This window comes from Nelumbo lutea, chromosome 2, assembly GCF_056320005.1.
Source record: "Nelumbo lutea isolate HS-2025 chromosome 2, American lotus-T2T, whole genome shotgun sequence".
Classification (NCBI taxonomy): domain Eukaryota; kingdom Viridiplantae; phylum Streptophyta; class Magnoliopsida; order Proteales; family Nelumbonaceae; genus Nelumbo; species Nelumbo lutea.
The window spans coordinates 23,777,144-23,791,458 of record NC_142685.1 but is presented as its reverse complement, the minus strand read 5'-3'; the positions used below and the strand labels follow the sequence as shown (position 1 = coordinate 23,791,458).

At 36.8% G+C, this 14,315-nt stretch overlaps 1 protein-coding gene across 2 annotated transcripts; it reads right to left on the bottom strand.

Moving 5' to 3' along the window:
* Positions 1-532: 532 nt before the first annotated feature.
* Positions 533-12,803, bottom strand: LOC148869229 (protein MLN51 homolog). Of its 2 annotated transcripts, none has more exons than XM_088969579.1 (12): positions 11,915-12,803; positions 9,196-9,298; positions 8,642-8,850; positions 7,691-8,541; positions 6,591-6,705; positions 3,993-4,115; positions 2,682-2,737; positions 2,428-2,473; positions 2,212-2,282; positions 2,049-2,122; positions 1,019-1,105; positions 533-893 (listed from the first exon to the last, which is right to left on the bottom strand). In XM_088969579.1, exons 1-9 carry the CDS (start codon positions 12,436-12,438, stop codon positions 2,255-2,257), a joined length of 2,055 nt encoding a protein of 684 aa, XP_088825705.1. In that variant the 5' UTR covers positions 12,439-12,803; the 3' UTR covers positions 533-893; positions 1,019-1,105; positions 2,049-2,122; positions 2,212-2,254. The 2 variants fall into 2 exon arrangements, with proteins under 2 accessions (XP_088825705.1, XP_088825706.1); XM_088969580.1 differs by having other exon boundaries at positions 2,682-2,734.
* Positions 12,804-14,315: the final 1,512 nt, after the last annotated feature.

Sequence of the window (14,315 nt, the reverse complement as noted above, 5' to 3'; positions counted from 1 at the left end):
GCCATCACCGGTTCCTCTCTCTATAACATGTAAGTTTACTCCCTTGCTTTCCCCTCTTTTTTTCTAGAAATTCATTGCGTTGTCTTACTTTTTCTTTCTTCATTCTCTCCAAACTAGAGAGAGAGAGAGAGAGAGAGAGAGATTTATTGTAAAAAAAAAAAAAAAACACTAAAAATTAACGTAAAAAAGGTGAACAAACTCTGAACTTGCGATGGTTCTATTGTCAATTGAGAAGAAAACAAAGTGAGAATAAAATCTCCGAAACTGTTCTTATAATTATACATTACAAATATAAAAAGCCAAAAAAAATCAAAGAATCCAAGCAGGCAACCATTCGGTTTGGGGAATTTCAAAAACCAGTGGAACCGGTTATCGTGAGCACCCATACGGTACACCCAATCCCAACGAAATATATAACGGTAACATATCAGGCAATTAAAACTTAAAAACGTAAAACATTCCTGTGAGATTGCCACTGACCACGCAGAACAGAAAAACCAAAAAAGCATAATATCTAAATACTAATGCAAGGTGCAAACATGAGATGGGGAATTCTATTAGTCCAGAAAAAGAGGTGTCCAACTAAAACAGAACCAGCACTACAGAAAACTATAGCAAAGTGCGCAATGAACCAACCCAGCAGAAGGAAAATACATTCTCCAATCAGGCAACATCAAAGCAGCACTAACCAATCAATCAACCCACAAACAAGGGAAGGGCCACCACCGAAGAGGAACCAAGGCAAGACCAAGAACAACCTAACTTCACCTAGCAACACCTCCACTTACGATTCTTTTACTCCCCATAGTTTTTCTATACTATAATTCTTGAAGAAGCCCGCTCCCGTTTCTTCACAAGCTTCACAAAGAACTAACAAGCCAAAATAGAAAAACCTGGAAAACCAGTGAAAATCAAGTAAGCAAATTAGAACCGATACAACAACAATAGGTTTGCATTTTCCAAAGAACAATTATTAAAAAAAAAAAAGCAAAACTAATCTTTCTCCACCGTATCCTACCGCTAATTTGAACAAAGAACTGCCACCTGTCAAGCTGCAATCCTCCTCTCAATTCAACCGCAGCATGAGCAGGTGTTTGTTATATAACTGCATGATTCAAGAAGAACGTATGATGTTACAACCAATGCAAACATAAATTAAGTACATCACTATTACTAAGCACAATCAAACAATCAACAGATAATATCAATTATAAGTCTGACTTATCATATACAGCAGCAGCATAAATTAACTAACCCTTTTATTGTGGATAAACAGAAGGTTAGCAGCATGTGCATGAGAAGAGTGAGAGACAGAGTAGAAAAAAATTCTGTAGAACCCAACCACCACACCTCCAGTGCCTCACCATTGTTTGGAGTACCGCTACTAATAATAATAACTATCCAAGGTTCAAAATACCACAATGTATCGGTGCATATCAACCAACATATCAGCTTTTCAACCCACCGATACTCTAAATACCAACAGTTCATTGGTTTTGTGTTTTATGTGTTTTATATGTTTTATATGTTATCATGATATGACATCTGCATTGACAAAAATATCAGACAAATTTTCAAAAGAAAGAAGAATTTTGACTGTTTGAAACCACACAAAATTTGTATATCAAGAGTATTGATACTTTGAACTTTGCCCCCATCATAGATAAGGAATACTAACCATTACCCAAACCCCCCAAGTGTAATAGAGAGAAACTTTACTCTGATCTTTGACCATCACCATGTGAATCATAATCCGTGCTGTCATCCTTTTATGGGTAAATTATAAAATTGTATCTTATCCAAAAAGATCCACCTTTTTTTTATCAGTGAAAAAGATATCCACCTTCACCACAGAAGCACCCATTAAATTAGCCAGCATCTTCTCATCAGATCATTCATAAGATACATCATATAGGATTAAAGATTGCTCACTATTTGTCCCCATTATTTATTTACTCATATAGTTACTGCCAAAATGAAACTTAAAACTTAGATTAAACATTCCAAAGTACAAAAAGAATCCACTTAAGTTAAAACCAGGAAATTACCTAGCATATCTTGGGCATGTCTCTCCCCAAAGTGCTCCAAAACAAAAGCTGGAATCACAAAGGGCCAGGAAGAACTGCAGCATCATCAAGGATGTAAATAAGAACATTAGTACATGACAACAGCCAAACTATGCAACTAATTTAAACCAACAGGACCACTGACCTTTAGCAGCTTATTCAAATAAACTCAATCTTATGTATATACTTTACTGGCCAAAGTTCATCTCTGAGTATCTAGAAATATGCAACAAAAGCTAGTTAGACATTTAGTAATAATAATAATAACAGTAATAATGACGATGAGGAGGAGAAAGATAACTTCAGCAGCTAAGAATAGGCATTAAAAGACATCTGCTTAGAACAAAAAAAATTAACTTGCCTGCGAGGCTTATTTTGTCGTTGCCCAAACTCATCATTTACAAGCTCTGAAATGAATTAAAATACAAGTTAGGCTTTAATGGTAAGCCCAAAAAAATAAAATGCAGCTATTAACTAAATGGTACAAGTACAAAACTCAGACCCTAATAAGAAACATCACGTCCAAAGTAAAAAACAGCAAGCAACCAACTAGAACCACTGTAAAGTAGTAGTTCAATGCTTCATAATCAATAATAAGAATATTAAATGTCCTACCAGGTCTTTGTGGAGGCTTCCACGCATTATTAGCTTTGCTTGTATTAGTTTCTCTGCTGCAAAGAAATTGTCAATGAGATCCTTTATCAAAAAATTTTAGAGCCATATCCATAACTTCAAGTCCCAAACCTTAACCCACAGAACATATAAACCAAAATCCAAAATAAATTCTGGATATATATATATATAAATTAAACTCAATATACTGCAACTAAAAGCCAATCATCTGCAAAATATTACTGAAAAAAAAAACTCAAGATATTACTGAACAAGTAAAAAAGAAAGTCTATACATGGATGCTAACAAGTCTAGCTGGCTTGGCTTTTTAGTGAGCTTAAGCTCATGCAATCGGATACTAAACTGAATCTTCAGCTTCACAGAAGAAGCCCAAGCATCGATCTAGAATCATTTAAGCCAAATGACCCTAAACCGAGCTTTGGCGTTATCTAGTATATACACTGGAATATATTGTATGTTGTAAACATACTGGTTGATAGTCTAAAAAAGGAAAAAAGGAATTTTCCTTTTAATGAATTTTTTCTTTTACTTATATAAAAACATACTGGTCAATAGTATATATAAATCACATGATGAAATGACGTGTTACCACTATTTTCTTTTCATTTAAGATAATTTCGTTCCCAACCTTATGGGTTCCACATTTGGGCTTGAATAAGCCTAACACACTAAAAAATTATTGAATAAAAAAAGCCAGAACAGGCTTGAAACTGTCTTGGATAATCATAAAAATTCTCATCATAAAAGAGATGAAAATATAGCTGAAATACTTCAGCATCAAAAAATTTCAATCCGCTTTATGTTGAAACAAATGGTGACTTGAGGTTCTATTTCACATTAAAGATTTTATTAACAGGCTTGAAGGGTTTGCAGGATCTGTGAACAATGCATTTTTGCTGTCTAAAGATTCAGAACCCATAATTCCATAAACATTTTATACAATTTAGTGTATAAAAACAGCAGTTTTTCAATATGCAAATTAGGAAAATCTAAATCTTAATTGAGATATTTTCCCATGTTTATTATCAGTATTCTTCAGATGATCGTGGGATTCTTTGCAGATGACTTACTAGTTAACCATAGAATTTTCTTATATTTCACTCACTAATTAATGACTACCTCCTTAAATGTTTTTTGCCTTTTCAGTTTCCATCCATCTTTTAGCAAAATGAGACACAACAATTAGAACCAATAGTACACAGCATAAATCATGTTTCCAAGAATAATGAAACAGGGCAAGAAACCATTAGAAAAAAGAACTCTCTAAATTAAAAGTAGTGACAAGTCACTAACCCGGACCCACTCAAGGAAGATGTCTGTCCTGATGGACGAGCATAATAACCACCATCAACAGCAATGTAGGGAGAGCAATATGTAGCCCCTAGAGCCCCTGCAGCACCCGCCAAGACTGGTACCCTGGACATCAGAGAAGTTGGAATCAAGAATCATCTTTGCATACAAGTACATGATGGAATAGTATCAATGATAAATAAAACTAATCAAAAGAAAGCAATTTAAAAACAGAGCAATGCAACCAACATTGCATGGAGCAACCAACAATCACAATGAGCTCAACTGCTCAAATTTTTCCTACAAATTTGTCTATGGTTACAAAGCTATCAGCCTGTTGATAGGTACTACCTTATCGCCTATACAGATTGTACTCTATCTTTTCTTTATTTTAATGAAAACTTTCTTTTACTTATCACAAACAAAGCTAATAGCCTGTTGATGATGACCAGTTAACTGACAGATGAGTTTACCAATAAGGAGAGAGAGAGAGAGAGAGAGAGAGAGAGAGATTTATCCTAAAAAGAAAAACTCTTGGAACAACAATAGTCAACAATCATGAAGAGCTCAAACTTCCCTTGAAATTTTCTGTGGTTAGAAAGATACATACCAGTTAAAGTTGACCATATAGCTCACTAATGACATTACCAATAAGAAGGAAATAGCAAGAACAAAGGCCAACATATTTTCGAGAGAAACCAATAATAAGGTTAACAAGAAGGGTGGAAGGGATGAAAATGAACACGGCAGTTCAGACCCCAGCCAGCAATAACTAGATCCCTAAACTCCAAGGACCACAAAAAGTACCCTCTTATCAAAGATAAGCCATTGGAGGAACAAGGAAAGAAAAACCAAAACAACACATAATTAAAATAAAATAAGATGTACAGATATAAAGGCAAGGCATGGCACCAGAACAGTGGGAAGGGATCAAATATTTTGGGCTGTATTGTAATTTTTATTTTGTTCTCTGGGGGAGAGTTAAGTTTTTTTTACCTCTTTCTGCAGTGCTGTAATTATTTCTCTAATTACCTAATGTGAATTTGTTATTGATCAAAAAAAAAGGCAAGGTACTAGAACATCATACCCACCAGAACTACACCCAAAAGAATCAAGTAGATGACTAGATGTGATGTACACAGACCCCATCATTAGCTCCAAGCAGCTTAACTGTTGTTGGCTGGTTGCTAAGAACAATGTTTGCTATTTATACCAGTTCCTGCACTTATTTATTATAGGTTTTTTAGCATATAAGGGCAACTTTTGGGGTTTAATATCAATAAAAGTAATATATTTAAAAAATTTTCAAAAATAGGTTAACTTTTTAAAAATGATATCAATAAAGGGCAAAAACACTGTTCATCTTCTTCTTGCCATTTGTTCACCAGAACCGCCGTCCGCTGCCGCCCACCTCCGCCTCTGGCAACGTCGTCGGTGGTGGGTGGAGGAAGAGGCAGCGACGGCAGCGCTGGTGGTCATTCCTCTGCCCCCCGCCGCCGCCGCCGCCACCTCTGCCTCCGGCAACGTTGCCAGAGGCAGAGGCAGAGGTGGGTGGAGGCGGCAGCAGACAGCGGCTCTGGTGAACAAATGGCAAGAAGAAGAATATGAACAGTGTTTTTGCCCTTTATTGATATCATTTTTAAAAAGTTAACCTATTTTTGAATTTTTTTTAAATATATTACTTTTATTGATATTAAACCCCAAAAGTTGCCCTTATATGCTATTACCCCTTTATTATATAGTAAATCACAAACCATAACTTGTGACTGTCCTTTTTTGTTTGAAGAAGAACTTGTGACTGTCAATAACCTCCAGATTCGAATTAAGATTTGTCTTGAACCTTAGTCTTTGTAGAATTGTACTAGAACATCTTATTAGCTTATAAATAGGGTTATTATAATAGAAAACTGATATGTAATGATTTGTGTCCTTCAAAAATAAAATAAGTTGTGATTTAGTGAAATCTGTAATAGAGCTTCATTTATGTTCTCTCTTGTCATTATGCCACTAATACAATACTCCAATTTTTATAAAAGAATGTATCCTATTATTGTTATTTCAGTGTTACTTGATCTGGTTCCAGCCTCCATACACCATTGACCATTCCTAGGCTTAATCACCCATACCCATCACCTCAATAGGTCAAACTGCCCCTCAAGTACCCTTTGTGGTTGTATTCCCATTCCCCATTCCTAACTATAAAATCTGTTCCACAAATCACTTGTCCCCACTTATCCACTATCATCAAGTTTCAAGCAATTCTGGTTTCCACCTTCCATTTTACAACTTGAGTCCCTGCAATTTTTGTTATTCTTTTATATCTGTGACAAAGAAAAGCTACAACTGCCTCCATAGGTAGAATATAAGCACCCCATAGCCAATAAGTAAAGCTCCATTACCATTTAGGGGAAAGGTCCTTAACATGGCTACTTACATTAAAAGAAAGCTGTTTCACCAAAGGAGATTTATCAATTAACATATTGAACAGAGCAAGATCATCATGTAATAAAGCCATGGAATCATTGTCCTAGAGAACAAATGAATCTCTCAAGGGACCAAAAACAAAATGTAAATAAGAAATTATATGAGAACATAGCATACCATGTCATCTCTGAATTTCCAAAACCAAGCTGTGGCTGTGCAACATATCCTGGAAGTGCCATACCAACAGCAGGAACTCCAAGACCACCAGGATGCTGTCCCCCAAATTGCATGACTGCATATCCATATATTAATGTTGTGAACCAAGAGTTAATGTCTTTACCAAACTTACGGAATAAAGTGATTATGACAATAATGGAAATGATCATAGAAACCGGAAAAGCTCTAATTTTTATGACAACACTAAATCAAAGCTGCCTTACAGAATCAACAACATAATAGAAAAGGTAGGAAAATGTTGTCATTAGCCACCCAGTATCACATAGGCACTCCAAAGCAGGCAATGAAACTAATCAACTTGATACAAAACCACCCAAATTATTTTTTATAAGCAATAATAATCATTTTTATTAAAGATAAGACCAAGCTCCAAATTATACAGTGTTATCATACAAGAAACAACAACAAAAAAAACAGAAAAAGAAACAGAAACAGCATGAAGCTGACAACTTATCTCTCCTATTTTAAAATAATTGCTTTACAAACCATCACCGGATCACCCTGGTCCAGACTCTCCCCAACACCCAGCCTCAACCAGGTATTTTAACAGAGATATGGAGTCAGTCACTAGCTCATTTTAAGAAGCAGAAGGTTCCAAAGTTGATCAGTAGCGAATCTTGAATATAAAAAATATAAGAAATGCCATAAATATTATTTACAACCCATTTGGTTCACAGTAATAGGGGTCCAGAATCAAAATCGGAATGGACCAACCATTTGGTTGGGCAGAATCAGAATCTCATTCCAATTCCTGGTGGAATGGAATCCATTTGAGGGAATGGCCATTCTCTCCCCCTCCCTTGGTAACAAGATCCCATTCCAGCTTATTTCAATTCTGATTCTAATTCCTGTCTGAACCAAACAGGCCCATGGGAATAGACCATTCCAATTTCAATTCGAACTGCTAACCAAATGGATCCTTACTTCTTAGTGTATTTTATGGTTAACTTTTATTTAGGTTGATCCTCAAAGAAAGATCAACCTAATACTAAAAGCTAAATAGGGGCAGGTGTTAGGTATACAAACAAGTGTGATGCAACCTGGTAAAAGTGCTGGAGTGGCAGGAAAGCTTTGATCACCATGAGCAACACCTACGGTCCCTGTAGCTCCCATAACCTGAGCCCCACTGTACAGAAAAGAGCCCCTTCCACTACCTTGAACACTGCCTTTCCCTTTTCCGACCAATGCAGTCTTGGCTTTACTTGATCCTGGCGGAGATTCTGTTTCTACAGGTTCCGGTGAATTCCTTGATGGAGCCTTTGGTGGGGAAGAAGCTTGAGATCCACTACCTGGATGCTGACCAAGATGCTGAGTAGAAGCTCGTAAAGAAGGTTGAACTGGGATTTGGACAGGCCTTGGCTGAATAGAAGATATCTGCGGCTGTGGAGAAACTCTGTTTACTTGGTTAAAAGATGGGGCAGGCTGATAATTAAGTTGTCCAGATACAGTTAAACCTCTTCCCTGACCCCTGGATTGAGGAGGTTGTGTTGAATTAACTGGTGAAGGCCCGGATGAATTTATCTGCAGATTGGTTAATTTCCCAGAAACAGACCGCATGGGCTCATCAATATAAGGTTGATCCTGACCAATGGGATCGGAAATAGTCTTTCCTCGAAGCATGGCACTGGAATGTGGCATTGAAAAATTCTCCTCCATCAGTACAGAAGGTGTAAGGTTCCTATTGACTTTTCCTGATTGTGGATCCCTTTTTTGTGTCACAGAGATGTCTTGATTGGAAGAGCCAGAAGGATAAAATGGAGGAGAAGCAGAATTCAAACTTGATGCAAACGCATTCTTCCTGGGAGGAGCTGGGTCAGTTTGTACATTCAATGCCTGTGTAGATACCTTCCCTGAACTAGTAGTTGAGGGGGGTTCAGAGGATTTTACGGATCTGAAAGAAAATGTTGAATGCAATCTAAATAAATAAACCACAGATGACAAAAGAAAAACAAAGCAATTAATAATTGCTGTAAGACTCAAAGTTCACTCACTGCTTGTTTTGAGTTGGTGGGGTCTCAGTACCGTTCTTTGCAGTAGGCTCATACCTTCTAGGCCCTCTACCTCTTACACTCTTAGCAGTACGGTTGTGATTGTTATTGTTCTCGTAAGCTCTTGATCTGTTTCCTCTTGTATACCCACGGTCCATACCTCGGTTCTTGCCACGACCTCGATAATAACCTTTAGAAGTCCTCCTCCTTTCCTGAGAATACATACAAAAAAAGACCAGGTATTTATTTCAGAAAGTCTTTTTAGATCCATTACAATGGCCAGTGGTTCTATGGATCTTATTTATAGCACAATTTATAAGAACTTGCTGTAAAATACTTAAGCCAGAATATCAATACTTTGGTGCAAATAATTCTGAAGTTGCTTAAAATTTTTGTTCATTAAAATGTGAAAGATGGGCCAATGTCATTGAAAATTGATGTGTTTTCCCACCAGCAGCAAAAGACAAGTAATCTTTTATTTTATTTAATTTTTTCAGGTGGGGGTGGGGGGTGGGGGAATCAGTCATCATGCACCCAAGGACCAATTAAACAGTCACCTCTTCATAGCGAGTTTCCTGCAAAGTCATCTCTTCAAACTTATCATGTCCCCACTTCCTATCATCCTTCGATTCCCATAACTTCCGCCCACCAGGTGTTCGTCTGCATTGCATACAACAAAAGGCTGTTAAAGCAATTCATTCTACACAAACATTAAGTCCAAAATTGGACAAAGCTGATGAGAATATCAGAAAATATCAAGCGTGGTATATTTCTAAACCAAATCAGTATAAAGGAAAGAAATCTAATAATAAGATCTTAAATCATAACTGTGTAGACACAAGTATTACCATCTCAATACAGATGCAGGGTGACAGAAACACCAAGCACCCAAAATTTAGAAAGTAAATGAAGACATCAATGATATCTGGCTAGCAATGCATGCCTAGGTACCAGTACTAGACATGGAACATAGCCAATATGATGCTGGATACTGCAGGGACACTTCCAGATATACTCTAATAGCATTAACACTTCTGAAGAATGTAATGTTGTATTTTTATTGGTTATGTAAAGTTGTATGTTTTAACAAGTCATACTATAAAAATCTGTATATACTAGAAATTTAATCAAATTTGGCAAAACATAAGTGACACTTATTATAAGCATATTATATAAAGACACATCCCCATAGCATGTCTTTAATAAATGAGAATTGTATCCCCATTTCCCATATTTGTGTCTATGTCAGTATCCGTATCTGGCATCATAGAGAGCTACATGCAGAAATGGCATGGATACACACAAAAAAAAATGAACTTTTTTATGAAAATATTTAGGTACATATGCATGTGTTTGTACCTAGAAGCAGATGCAATAGGTAATAAAATGAAAATATTTAGGTACACATACATGTTTTTTTTTTACCTAGAAGCTCACCTCTCCCCTTGCTCTCTTGCAATTGTATCTTTTATCTAAATTTTTAATAAATAGATTCTGTTGTTGATCAAATTAAAAATGAGGAAAAGTGAACTAAGATGGTTTTAGCAAATGCAGAAGAGACCATCACAGCACCAGTAAGAAGTGATCTATTACAAGTTGAAGGGGCTAGAAGAGCCAGGGGCAGGCCAAAAAGGAAATGGATTAAAATAGTAAGAAATTGTTTAAAGGTCCATAATTTAACAATGGATACGGTACTGAACAGAAATGAATGGTAGAACAGGATTCATGTAGCCAAACCAATATGTTTGGGACAAGGCTTAGATGATAATAATGATTATGTGCACACATCCAAGAATTTTGCATGTTATCAAATTTAAAAGAATAAATATGTGGGTCCTGCATAAGATTTTTCTTTATGTATATTTCAGAAGTAAATAAAGATAAGATGCATCCAACGGTGTTCAACCTTATGTCTAGCAAATGGCATAGCATGTATCATGGTGACTCCAATACACCAGAAGCAATTATGTGAAGTTTTTTGGAGAAAAGCCCAACTTCATCTAACAGATAACAGTTTTCTCCTGAAAAATTCCCCCTTCGTTTTCCATTAAATTATGAAACACACAAACTCCATCTTATGCACTTCTCCAGACAGCAAGGCACAGATCTTGGAATGGCATTTGGTACACCAACTTTCTGACAGAATATTTCTTTAACTGATTGCTGATGTAGGATCAATCATTTTTAAGCTAAGTTTGAAATTATTTTATAGCTCAAGAATCAATTAATTAATAGTGCGTATAAGCTCTATTGGGTAACTGTCACTGTTGTTCACATTCGTAGACTCATAGTAGACTGTGTAACATGAAAACATAAATTACCAGCTAACAAAATCTTTCCTATTAAAGGTAAAATGGAAAATGCATGGTTAACCAGTTCGCACTATTTAGTAGCTGAATAAGTTGAAGCTAATATTTGTGAAGTTTGCTCTTTGCTGTAGATTTTTATATTCATGATTTTCATAGTGTTATTTTCCTACTTAGCCTTTTAATTTTAGGCATTTCTAATGACATTAGAATTGTTTTAGTCTAAAAGACCTATGTATTTAAGTAGGAAACAGAAGCACCATTTGGCAGTGGCAAGAAGTAAGATACTCAAGCTAGTACTTGACAACATGACAGACAACTTCTAGTTTTTCGGAATGGAAAGTCAACCATCGATTAACAAATGGTTAACCAGTAACAAGAGTAGAAGAAAGTAGAACACAAAAACTTAGAGAAGAAAAGATGAGAATATTATTCTATAATTCCAAAAAAAAAAAGGTCATGATCTTTGGATGCAACACAAAATCATAGCTAACAGAGAACAACCCTTGGCTAAAGATTGTGGTTAGCACTTCAAATTTTAGATTAACATTTTTATGTTCAACAACAAAGAAGACTTTCGTCCATATTCTTGAACGTAGTAAATTTTAAGTTTCAAAAAACAAAACAAAACAAAAATTCTTTGAGGAAAACAGGCAATTATCCCATGTTGTACTCGGGTCTTGGGAAGGGTGGACTATTTAAGGAGGAAAATGTCAGAAGCTAACAAACACAATCAAGCAGGACTACAGGAGGCCAATATAAACTCTGGCAGCAAGCATGCAAAATTGCGCATTCGAACGTTTTGGACCCTTTATTTTCTTCCTCTGTTACCCACAATATAATTTTGCCCATATTAACTTAAAGCTGTTGCTTAAATTAAAACTATAAGATATAGTCCCTACTCCCTAGAACTGAAAAAAGCAACGACCTTTATTGTTTGCGATGCAGTTCCAGAACATAAAGACCGTACCTGTGTCGACCACCCCCATTATCTCTAAACCGGTCATCGTGCATGTAAAAAGCACCAGCTGTCGGCACGGCAAATGGCTCATTCTCCTTCTTCTCCTCTTCCGGCTGATTCTTACCACGAAAACCCGAAGGTTCTCCGCCTGATCTCCACCCCTCGACACCAGAGTCCGGCACCGCTTCCGGACCCTCAACTTCACCGGCACCATGCCCCCCTTCACTATGTCTCTCTTCATACTCTTCTTCTTCTTCTTCTACTTCTTCAACTTCTTCTTCATCCTCCTCCTCTTCCATCTCTTCCTCTATCTCTGATTCTTCATCATCATACGCCGGTGCTCCACCTTGACCATCCGATTCACCATCCGAATCAACTACAACTCTGCGATCGACCCTCCGAGGCTTCTCCCTATCTTCCCCCTCTCCTTCCTCATCATCACTCGCTTCCCTCCTCCGCATCGCCAAAGGCATCGACTCCTCTGGATCACTCTCATACTCAGCTTCTTCCTCTTCTCCACCTGATACCGCCATCTTTTCTTTCAAAACCCTTCCCAAATCCCACAAAGAAATCCAAACAGCGAAAAAAATCAAAACTTCCTGTAAAACCTCGCAACCTTATCAACAATTTCACATGGAAAACACCAAATCGAAGCCCTAGAGCCTTAGCTTTTCCAGAAAGGGAACCAATCAGATTACAATTTACAAACGATTTAGGGCTTTCAATTGCGATCTAGGGTTTCTGCTCATAAAACCCTTTCAGCCAGAGAAAGTTGGCAAGAACAAGATCTCCCCTTTCCGCTTTATTTCTCTCTTTGGTCGTCTAACGGAGAAGTAGTTGCCATTCGACTTGGAGAGTTGGAGTCAGTCGAATCTCTCCTGGATGACGCAAATTTTGGATAAATATCTACACTATTACCATCAGGGGTAGTTGAAGAAATTAAGAAAATATTGAGAGGGTAAAATTATAAACAAAAATGGAAAATCTTTCGTTTGTTCCCGAATCGTTAACTGCCACGTATATTCTTCAAATCTATGGTGTGTTTTCGGTTAGAACACTGACGTAAATAGTATGAGATGAAATCTGCCCCACAATATTGCCCCCCACAACGTCCCATACACACTTTCAATGTATATTGAGAACATCTCCCGATGATGACTTCATCGCTTCTAGTATATCATCGAGAGATATTCCCAATATACGGCGGAAATATACTGTGGGGTGTTGTGGGGGGCAATCTTGTGCGGGCTGATTTAAACTCAAATAGTATGTATGATACGAACAAGCGGGATGATGATCTCAACCGTTCAATTGCTGAGTTTCAAAGTCTATAGGAACAATCTCTTATGATTTTCTGGTCCCACAATGCATTAGGACTATGAATGTATGCAGAGCATTAGAGGAGTCGTGATCTCCTGCCAACAAAACACCTTCCAACCCCTTTAACTTGATCTAACACTTTACATATCACTATGAGACCGAGGCCCATCATGTAATAGATGTGTGGTGTCAAATTGTATTGATAGTTTGTTGGGAATGTATTTTGTTGGTAGGTAATCCAAACTCCATCCGATAATTTTTATTTTACCCCAATGGGTATTTGTCTTTATGTGGCAGTTTTTTGTTTGAAGGGCTGGTTTTGAGGAATTGAGATATACTCCTCACAGCCACATCTGTATTGGGAATATCTCCCATCAATAATAACGAGTTAACATCTCCGCCTCACAAGGGGCCACCCTACAACGCCCCACAGCACATCCCTACCGTGTTTTGAGAATATCTCCTTATGATAGTACCAATCCCGATGATATCATCAACGGGAGATGTTCCCGATACACAAAGGGGATGTGCTGTGGGGCATTGTGGGGTGGAGATGTGATCTCAAATAACATAACAAGAAATGTTTTGATGTACAATTGAAATATACTACGAGGTTGGTGTGAGGAGCAAATCTAGACTCCACCCACGTATTGTTAAAAAACATACAAACTTTTATGTATTAAGCATTATATTTAATAATATTTTGAATTTTATGTGAATGATAATTGATGGTTTATATATTTTTTACATGTTTTAATCAAAAAATAAAACCTTTTTTATATTTATTCATGTTATTTTACTTTTTTATATTGCTTGTATATAATAAGAAATAATATGAAATTAGATGTAGGTTATAAATCCAATCCACCCTATCCTTAAATGGGGGAGAATATGCGAGAATTTTGTATTTTTATGTATGGGGAGGATTTTGGATTTTCAAAATACATTCCAAGAATGGGTATAAATTGAAATCAACACGGTGTAGATTCTAGAATTTACAAAATCCTCCCCAAATATGCCCATTACCATCTGCATCAACTCCTTGTTTGCCAAGATGTGATGTATTCCACAGCTCACAGCTCATTGTTTG

What these genes read in the sequence shown, in the direction of transcription:
- LOC148869229 (XM_088969579.1), bottom strand. Translation starts at nt 12,438, where the DNA reads ATGGCGGTATCAGGTGGAGAAGAGGAAGAAGCTGAGTATGAGAGTGAT. An exon ending in GGAAATTCAGAGATGACATG is followed by an intron (nt 4,116 to 6,590) that starts GTATGCTATGTT and finishes TCTGATGTCCAG; the next exon opens with GGTACCAGTCTTGGCGGGTG. An exon ending in TCTTCCTTGAGTGGGTCCGG is followed by an intron (nt 2,738 to 3,992) that starts GTTAGTGACTTG and finishes ATTTCTTTGCAG; the next exon opens with CAGAGAAACTAATACAAGCA.